General features: G+C 41.3%; 1 protein-coding gene across 1 annotated transcript; it reads right to left on the reverse strand.

Moving 5' to 3' along the window:
- Positions 1-701: 701 nt before the first annotated feature.
- Positions 702-10,037, reverse strand: LOC102294474 (NLR family CARD domain-containing protein 3). Its single transcript, XM_005953021.3, has 9 exons — positions 9,548-10,037; positions 8,592-8,729; positions 8,400-8,507; positions 7,151-7,223; positions 6,746-6,974; positions 4,829-6,617; positions 4,301-4,474; positions 3,980-4,153; positions 702-2,326 (listed from the first exon to the last, which is right to left on the reverse strand). The coding sequence occupies exons 2-9, from the start codon at positions 8,678-8,680 to the stop codon at positions 2,134-2,136; spliced, it is 2,829 nt and encodes a 942-aa protein (XP_005953083.3). The 5' UTR covers positions 8,681-8,729; positions 9,548-10,037; the 3' UTR covers positions 702-2,133.
- Positions 10,038-10,210: the final 173 nt, after the last annotated feature.

Genomic DNA, 10,210 nt, shown 5'->3' on the forward strand with positions numbered 1-10,210 from the left:
TGGTGTTGAAGGTGTGGAGGTGGATCAGAGTGTCAGAGGAGACTCTGTAGAAGGACAGAGTGCCAGCAGGACAGTCCACATACACTGCTACTCTGTTAGAGACAGAGGAGGAGGAGATAAATGTTACTTTCTCATTGTGACTGACAGAAGGAGGGCCGTCATCACAACAGCTCAGACTCCAGGACTTTTCGTTAAATCCAAAGGTACAGTCTCTACTATCTCCTTTCCTTTTGATTCTTCTGTAACTCACTGATATGTAAGCCAGTCCTTTCCACTCGACCTCCCAGTAACAGCGACCAGTCAGACCATCACTGCAAAGCAGCTGAGGCCAGTAATCAAATCTGTCTGAATGATCAGGATATGACTGAACCTCCTCCACATGTGTCACCTTCCTGTTGCTGTCAGACAGTTTGAGGTTTTTGTTCACTGTGTTTGTATCAATTCTGAGTTGACATGAATCTGATGGAGAGAACAAACACAATCCAGCTGCAGTTATTGATCCATCATTTGTTCATTGATTGACACTTTGATGATGACTCCTGACATCAGAGATGTGAATGAGTGATGTGACAGTTTGAAGATGGTTGAATGTGTGCTGCTTTGTTTTTATGAATCACATTAAAAGCACACTTACACTTCCTCAGACCTGGTGTCAACCATCGGACTCCAGCAGGCTCCACCCTGAAAGGAGGAGGGGGTCAGACCAGCACATTCTTTTGACAAGGACACATCAACGTAACACTGAAATCACATGAAATGTTACTTTTTTCAATTTTAAAAGTCTTAATCCACAAGGAGACTTATTTATCCCAAATTCCAAAAAAAAAGTTGGGACCAGCAGAACAATCTGCATATAGTGCATAAAATGTAATGCAGTGATTTGCAAACCTCATAAACTTATATGTCTTATTACAATAGAACAAAGAAAACATTCACTGTTCACACTGGGAGTCTACCATTTAAAAAACAAAATGGCATTTTTGTTGGAAGTGACATCTCAAAAGAGTTGTGATAGGGTCATGTTTGTCATTGTGTAGCACCCCCTCTTCTTTTAACAACAGGCCTCAGATCCACAAACCACCTCAACTGGCTCCTTTGGATATGGAAAAGTAGCAGCTCTACTATTATTCTCTCTTTAATGACCAAATTCCTAACCCCAACTCTAAAAGAGAGCCCAGCCAGAAACTCATTTCTGACGCTTGTATCCAAGACACCAGTCTGTAGGTGAGCGTACCAACATAGACTGACCAGTAAATCTACAGCTTTGCTTTTATGCCCAACTTTCTCTTCATCACACCAGATTGATTAGGGCAGACCAATCTGTCAGTCTTATTTTAACTCCCCCTACCCTAACTTTGAAACAAGACCCAAAGATTCTTAAACTTCTCCGCTTAGAAGTGCTGATTCTCACTCACACCACTTTACGCTTGTTTAAAGACTCTAAGTAGCTCCAGTGCAAGCTGAAGTTCACTAACCGGTGAAGCCAAAAGAAAAAAACTCAATTGGTGACAAAGGATAGCCCTGGTTGAGTCCAACGCCCACCAGAAATTATTCCAACTGACTTTAAATATAAACCAAGTTCTCGCTATGGTTGCCAAGGGCTACATGGCCTGTAACAATGGACCAGACACCATACTCATGAATTACCCCCCCCCACAAGACACCCCTAAGGACCCTATCACAAAACACATGAAGTTGGTTGGGCACCCTCGAATATCCTTGAGAGGATAAAAAGTTGGTTAAGTGTTTCACAATAAGGACTCTTCCTGAATCCAATGTTCAACTAACAGATGGACTCTCCTCTTTAGTACCCTGGCATAAACAATACTAGGACACTGAGGAGTGTGATTGTAAAAGATACAGACATGTTTTTAAAATATATAATAATATATTTAGAGCTACTTTTTATTAATGTCACAGTGTGGTGCAATATAACAGGATATACTAACACACACACACACACAAATAGTGAAAGGCAGAAAAAAAAATTTAATCACAAAGCTGATTATTTTAAGTAACTTTCTGAATAAAAGAGCATCTTGTTTAAAGAGTCTACCTCTTTGATGTTTGTATATTCAGGCTGCAGCAATTTATTTTTTTGATACTGAAGGTAAAAACACCTGTCCTCCCGCATCAGGCATTCCTTCTGTACCTGAGTGTTTCCAGTCTCCAGAGTGGATCCTTTAGTCCAGCTGAAAGCAGCTTCATTCCTGACTCTCCTGGATGATTGTAGCTCAGGTCAAGCTCTCTCAGATGGGAAGGGTTGGAGCTCAGGGCTGAAGCCAGAGAAATGCAGCCTCTCTGTGCAATAAGACAGCCTGAAAGACTACAGACACATAATATAATTAATTCAAGGTTTTAAATTAAAACAGAATGCAATGATTTACAAAACTCATGAAACTATACTTTTTAAAAATAGAACTCAGAAATATATTAAATGTTTCAAAAGAGACATTTTACTATTTCATGAAAAATATTAGCTCATTTTGAAATTAAAGACAGCAAGACAGCTCAAAAAAGTTGGAACAAGGGCAACAAAAGGTTGTAAAAGTAAGTGGTACTAATAAGAAACAGCTCAAGGAAGATTTTGCAGCTAATCTGGCAACAGGTCAATATCGTTACTGGGTATAAAAAGAGAATCTTAGTGAAGCAGGTCCTAAGATGTAAGAATGAGCAGAGGTTCACAAATCCAGTGTCTTCAAATTGTGGAATTTCAGAATTGTATTTCAAAAGAATTTCAAAAGTTTCTCAACATAAAATTATGAAAACTCTGAATACTTCTTTTTCTTTTTTGTTTTACAGAGATAATGCACTTAATCTATTCAGTTAAATTTAGCATTATTTATAAATTGACAATTCCAACAGATGACAAAAGTTGTCTCAGATTGCTTCAAAATGTAAGATAAGAGCCTGCAACATTAGACAGAACATCAGCACAGTCAAGAAACCTGCTCATTGTATCATGGGAAGCCGCAGCAACCTAAACTGGTTAACTAAGAAGATTCAGAGTCACCTGATCCAGTCCTAACTATATGCTTTATCAAAAAGGAAATTATGAAGCCTAATCTTAAAAGTAGTAAAAGTAAATTTGCTGAATCCTAACTGGTCTTAAAGATTTGATGGGGAGTAATTATTCAACACTATGAATGTGAGGAGAAAGCTTTTAAATTAAATTCTCAATTTGACAAGTAGAAAATAGAGACACGATCCCTCTTTCTAATCTTTCTCAGAATGCTTGATCAACAGTTTTAGTAAATGGCCTGTATTTTGTATAGCGGTTTACTAGTCCCTAAGGACCCCAAAGCGCTTTACACAACCAGTCATCCACCCATTCACACAATGGTGATAGCAAGCTACAGTGTAGTCACAGCTACCCTGGGGCGCACTGACAGAGGCGAGGCTGCCACTGGCGCCACTCTGGCCCTCTGACCACCACCAGTAGGCAACGGGTGAAGTGTCTTGCCCAAGGACACAATGACCGAGACTGTCCAAGCCGGGGCTCGAACCGGCAACCTTCCGATTACAAGGCGAACTCCCAACTCTTGAGCCACGATCATTCAACTGACAGCTCCTCAAGCCTACTAATAAGGAATTACATTAGTACACACTTGACTTACACAATGGTATAAGAGTAACAGGTGAATAAACATTGGTATTTATAAATGTCATATTAAGAAGATGCAATGATACATAAATGACTTGCTCCTACATTGCCAAACATTAGTAAGCTAATGGCAATGTGACATTATTATAAAGTGCTACCAAATAAATCAATAAAACTAAATTATTAACAAGGGGAGCCTACAGTGAGTCTACAGTGCTACAGGTTAAAAATAAATGGTATGTGGTTTGAAGTCTGCACTTTCAATGGGAAACTTAGCTGCTATATCATCTTAAATTGGTCATTTGATTTCGATGCACTGGCGTGTCCATCGACTCGAGAGGGTTACATAATCAGTGGTAATGTCTAAATCCTGACCTGAGACTTTTCAGTGTACAGTGTGGATTTTTCAATCCAGCAGAAAGTAGAATTCCACCGGAATCTTGCAGGTCATTGTTACTGAGGTCCAGCTCTCTCAGACGAAAAGACTGGGAGAGGAAAACTGAGGACAGAGCTTCACAGCTTCTCTCTGTTAAGCAACAGGAAGTCAATCTGAAAAATAAAACCACGAGGAGCTACTAGATTTAGAAAAACTTATTTCATTTTTTAAGCATTGATTCTAACTAAGAATGCAGCAACGATCAACTAAGCTTTCTCTAACTGGAGGCAGTAACAATGAAGTATATCATTTGACCTCACCTGAGACTTTGCAGGTTACAATATGGACTTTCTAGTCCTGTCGATAGAAGCTTCAATCCTGAATCCTGCAGGTCATTGCTGCTCAGGTCCAGTTCTCTCAGATTGCAGGATTGTGAGGTGAGAACTGAGGACAAGACTTCACAGCTGCTCTCTGAGAGGTTACAGAGATTCAGTCTGAAAAAAAAAATCATATTTGTGATCAAATGAATTCACTTATTTATTAATACTGAACAAGAAAAATTACTATTGCATCTAATGAGCTTGGAAAGAAAAGCGTCTGGACTTCTTTAAGTTGCTTGAAGACACAGGGCTTACATCAAGGATTCTCCACCATTTGACCCTAGGACTGAAGAAGCTTCTCGGATGAGAGATGAAATGTCTTCAAGCAACTTAAAGAAGTCCAGACGCTTTTCTTTCCAAGCTCCTTACACTATGATGACCTGGATGACTGACAACCTTCACAGACATACTGACTATTGCATCATTACAATTTAATGTTAAAAAAGGGATGAACACATATTTACTTACAGAGCTTTGTTGGAGGCTTTGATCACTGGCAGCAGCCTCAGAAAAGCCTTCTCTGAAGCAGAGTATTTCTTCAGGTCAAACACATCCAGATCTTTTTCTGATGAGAGTAAGATGAAGACCAGAGCTGACCACTGAGCAGGAGACAGTTTATCTGCAGAGAGACGTCCTGATCTCAGGTACCATTGGATCTCCTTGACTAGAGAGCGATCATTCAGTTCATTCAGACAGTGGAACAGGTTGATGCTTTTCTCTGCAGACAGATTCTCACTGAGCTTCTCCTTGATGTATTGGACTATTGTCTGATTGGTCTGTGAGGCACTTACTGTCTGTGTGAGCAGGCCTTGTAGGAGAGTCTGACTGGTTTGCAGTGAAAGACCCAGGAGGAAGCGGAGGAACAAATCCGAGTGTCCATTTGGATCCGTTAAAGCCTTGTTCACAGCATTCTCGTAGAAACGTGTTTCTTTTGTTGTTTCAGAAAACCTGGATGTTGCTTCTTGTACTTCCAGCAGATTGACTCCAGAGTGGAAGAACATCAGATGGACATGAAGAGCAGCCAGAAACTCCTGAACACTCAGATGAAGGAAACAAAAAACTTTTTTCTGGTACAGTCCTCTCTCCTCTCTAAAGATCTGTGTGAACACTCCTGAGTACACTGAGGCTGCTGTGATATCGATGCCACACTCTGTCAGGTCTGATTCATAGAGGATCAGGTTTCCTTTCTGCAGCTGATCAAAAGCCAGTTTTCCCAGAGACTCAATCATCTTCCTGCTCTCTGGACTCCAGTGTGGATCTGTCTCAGATCCTCCATCATACTTGACCTTCTTCACTTTGGCCTGGATCACCAAGAAGTGAATGTACATCTCAGTCAGGTTCTTGGGCAGCTCTCCTACCTCTCTGGTTTTCAACACATCCTCCAGAACTGTAGCAGTGATCCAGCAGAAGACTGGGATGTAGCACATGATGTGGAGGCTTCGTGATGTCTTGATGTGGAACATGATCCTGTTGGCCTGTTCCTCATCTCTGAACCTCTTCCTGAAGTACTCCTCCTTCTGTGGGTCAGTGAACCCCCTGACCTCTGTCACCATGTCAATACACTCAGCAGGGATCTGACTGGCTGCTGCAGGTCGTGTGGTTATCCAGAGGTGAGAAGAGGGAAGCAGCTTCCCCCTGATGAGGTTTATAAGCAGCACATCCACTGAGGTGGACTCTCGAGGATCATTTAGGACATCAGTGTTGTGGAAGTCCAGAGGAAGTCGACACTCATCCAGACCATCAAAGATGAACACAACCTGGAAGTCTTCAAAGCTGCAGATTCCGGCTTGGGTGGTTTCACTAAAGAAGTGATGAACAAGTTCCACCAAGCTGAACTTTTCCTCTTTCAGCACATTCAGCTCTCTGAAAGTGAATGGAAATATGAACTGGATGTCCTGGTTGGCTTTGTCTTCAGCCCAGTCCAGGGTGTATTTCTGTGTTAAGACTGTTTTCCCAATGCCAGCCACTCCTTTTGTCAGCACTGTTCTGATTGGTTGCTTTCTTGCATGTGAGGCTTTAAAGAGATCTACTAGTTTGATTGTTGTTTCTGGTCTGTCAGGTGTCATGGATGCTGTTTCAATCTGTCTGACCTCATGTTCACGACTGACCTCTGTAGTCTCCCCCTCTGTGATGTAGACCTCTGTGTAGATCTGATTCAGAAGGGTTGGGTTTCCTGCTTTAGGAGTCCCTTCAAACACACACTGGAACTTCTCTCTCAGGCTAAATTTAAGTGCACGTTGACAAACTGCAGCATGTTCTGAATAAAACAAATGTAGACATGAGTATGTTGGTCCTCTAGAGTGACTACATGTTGATCCTTTTCTTGAGACACTAGTAAACATTCATTACATCTAGCAGCTCACATGTTTTAAGAAATCATCTTACTGTTTTGGAGACAGTCAGCCAGCTTCTCCTGCTTCATTCTCCTCAGGAAGTTCAGTGTGATCTTCATAAATGCCTCTCTGCTGGTTCTTATCTGCTCTCTAGCCTCACTCTCCAGCTCTTCATCATCCTCTCTCTGACTCTTTAGGCATTCTGGGTAATCTGGATTGAGAACCATCTGGATCTTCTTCAGCTCATTCTTGGCAAAAGTGGTGATGTTGTCCTCCAGCAACTGGAACAGAATACTATATGAATGACCAAATCAGACTAATATCATGGAATCAAACTGAAATTATGGAGCCAAATATCAGATCCATGTTGGACACAGTTCATTGGTCTACAGAGTGCAGCATGAAGAGGGCTGTGTGCAGAATATAAAAAACACGCAAATGTAGTTGTTGTACAGACCATAAATATGGAGTCCAAGTGATGCTGCTGGGTAGACTTGCTACTGGGAGACTCTGAGCTCTCTTGGTCCCATCTGTTGAGTAATGATACGGATTTTGTAAGTAATAGTAAATAACAAAAATTATTATAGGGTATAAATAATTATAAGGTATGTATTATAAGGTAAAGGCAACAGTAATTACAGCACTCTGGGAAATGACCAAACAAAAGTGGGAGCAATTAGCTCCAACAGATTCCAGGAACAACATCTGTGATCTCCGTCCAGAATAGTGCTGTTGTTGCAACTACTAAGATATTGCTCAGGACCTTAAAGCTCCCACGTCTCTGGTAGAGATCCTGAGCTAGTGATTTTTCTACTCTACTTAAAACCCTTCATGCAACATGCCACTTTCACACCCATGTGTTTTTTTCTACCTATGTGCTTTTTATCTTCTGGAAAAAAAAGCTTCTGGACTTATTTAAGTTGCTTGAAGACATTTCACCTCTCATCTGAGAAGCTTCTTCAGTTCTAGGGTCAAATGGTGGAGAGTCCTAGATTTAAGCGCTAGCGGAGTGTCCCCTGAGGAAGTCATGATCGTGGCTCAAGAGTTGGGAGTTCGCCTTGTAATCGGAAGGTTGCCGGTTCGAGCCCCGGCTTGGACAGTCTCGGTCGTTGTGTCCTTGGGCAAGACACTTCACCCGTTGCCTACTGGTGGTGGTCAGAGGGCCCGGTGGCGCCAGTGTCCGGCAGCCTCGCCTCTGTCAGTGCGCCCCAGGGTGGCTGTGGCTACAATGTAGCTTGCCATCACCAGTGTGTGAATGGGTGGATGACTGGATATGTAAAGCGCTTTGGGGTCCTTAGGGACTAGTAAAGCGCTATATAAATACAGGCCATTTACCATTTACCATGAACCCCCTGTTGATCCTCTACCTAATCACACGAGCCAAGGTGTGAAAACGGGTGTAGGTTACAATCGGTGAAAGTTTTGGGTGAACCTGCTGTGAAACCTAGCCCCACCGTGTGAGCTCAGATGATTTCCTGAGGGGCAATTCTTTTTTTCATTTAGCAAGTAGGTTTGGATAAATATTTTTCTCCATGAATAAATAAAATAACTATTTAAAAACAGCATTTTATATTTACTCGGGTTATCTTTGTCTGAAAATAATATTTGTTTGGTGATCTGAAAAATTTACATGTGACAAATACAAAAAAAAAAAAAGAATCAAGAAGGAGACAAGTATTTTGACAAAGCATATATAAATAGATTACCTCTCTACAGCAGAACATCTTCCTTCTTTAAAATCAGTAATAAAACCCTTGGAGTTGTCGCTCTTTAATGACAAACAGCTTGGATCAGGTCCAGGTCCAGGTTGGTTCCTGTGAATAATGATGGAGCAGTGATGTGAGTGCTGAGCTGTGACATGGAGAAGAGTCATGGACAGTTAGAGGTGGTCATCTCACCTCTGCGCTTTGGTCTGGCTCTCATGCTCCCCACACAGAGTGGTTTTAGAGGGAGGGTCTCCCTCCTGTCTGTCCTCACACTGATACATGCTGCTGAATTCACATCCACATCTGATTATATCCTCTTATGTGTGGAAACTAAAATAATAAGTTTGACACTTGGGTAAAACACAGACTAGAGTTTAGAGAAAACAAAAGTTGAAATCTCAGAGTTAACTGGTCCTTGAAAATAACCCTAAAAATTAACCAAATAACATTTAAGAATAATTTTTGTTCTTAACCATATGTACCAGCTATAGTACAGTTTTGCACAAGCTGATGGTAGTTTTCATACATCCTATCATACAAATACAGTACATTTACTTTTATCAGTGTAAACAAAACAAGTATTACCAGTACTACCACCACCCCCTCCCACAGAGCCCTGAACACAAAATTGCAGAAACTGAAAATTCAAAAGGGAAAGAAGACCAGAAGAACCAAAGAATTGCTGCACATCGTGGTAGCTAAGCTAGACCTTAGCTACCACAATTCTCTCTCTATTTCCTGCTCGTGCCGAGACATGAGTGCAACCCCCGTTTCTTCGAAGTACTTTCTTCTGTGTATATACTTAATGCCAATGAATCACCATTACAGGTACAAATAAAAGAATACAGCTGTTAGTTCATTTACACAACACAACATTGAAAACTTTGATTTACAATTGCAAATGTAACCTGCCTCTAAAGTGCAAATGAAAATTAAAAGACGATACAGATGCTGCTCTTCCGGTGTTCCAGATCTACTGGCGTTTAGATCAGATGTGTGGCAGTCTTGCGTTTCAGGAGCTGCTACCGACAAACCAGCAAAAAAACGCCAAATGTGTCATCTGTGACACTTGTGAGGTTGTCTCAAACACACTCCGTCAGTCTTGATGCTGTTGAACAACAAAATGTTTAAAAATGTGGCGAGTTTACCTGGTGATATCCTCATGCGCGACGCGATCGCAAAAACAGCAAACAAGTAACACCACGCCGATGTTGTTCACAGGACAGCAAGAGTAAACGATCGGGAGAATCTTGTCGTCGTTATCGTTCCCCTCGCACGGTTTATTTCTCCGAATTCAGCGTTTTTGCTTCACAACTCCATGTGCACTAACATGGAGTCGAGTCAACCAGCGCCACCTCTGGCCAAGTGCCACAGCCTACAGCCAGATCAACCTGTGACACACATCTGCACCACGTTTGAATCCGTGTCATGCACATTTGTACCTTTCAATTGTCTCTGTTTGTGCGTCATGCAAATAAACCTTTGAAAATAATGAAATGATATCATATATTCCTTATTGGCCTACATTTGTTCAAAATCCCAAATTATATACACAAAGTCATAGACATCACCACTCCAATTGGTCATCATGATTTTGATATTCTCTTTTTCCATAACAATGAAATACACCTTGGACAAATATGGCACATCAATATTTCATTAGTGTTGTAACATCACATGTCGTTAGCATAGTCTGTCTGTGTCTTCCCTCTGCAAACGAACATTTCAGAGTTGGTTGTTATATACAGTCTGTATAAGTGTGGTTAATCTAATGAACATTTGTAAGGAGATGGCAGTTACTGTGAATGTAC

The sequence above is a fragment of the Haplochromis burtoni genome, unplaced genomic scaffold (genome assembly GCF_018398535.1).
Source record: "Haplochromis burtoni strain Fernald_Lab_line unplaced genomic scaffold, NCSU_Asbu1 Contig_2744, whole genome shotgun sequence".
Taxonomy (NCBI): domain Eukaryota; kingdom Metazoa; phylum Chordata; class Actinopteri; order Cichliformes; family Cichlidae; genus Haplochromis; species Haplochromis burtoni.

Coding starts and splice junctions, on each gene's coding strand:
- LOC102294474 (XM_005953021.3), bottom strand. CDS start 8,680: ATGTATCAGTGTGAGGACAGACAGGAGGGAGACCCTCCCTCTAAAACC. Junction 6,975..7,150: donor ACTTGGACTCCATATTTATG/GTCTGTACAACA, acceptor ATTCTGTTCCAG/TTGCTGGAGGACAACATCAC. Junction 2,327..3,979: donor TGTACACTGAAAAGTCTCAG/GTCAGGATTTAG, acceptor ATGTGTCTGTAG/TCTTTCAGGCTGTCTTATTG.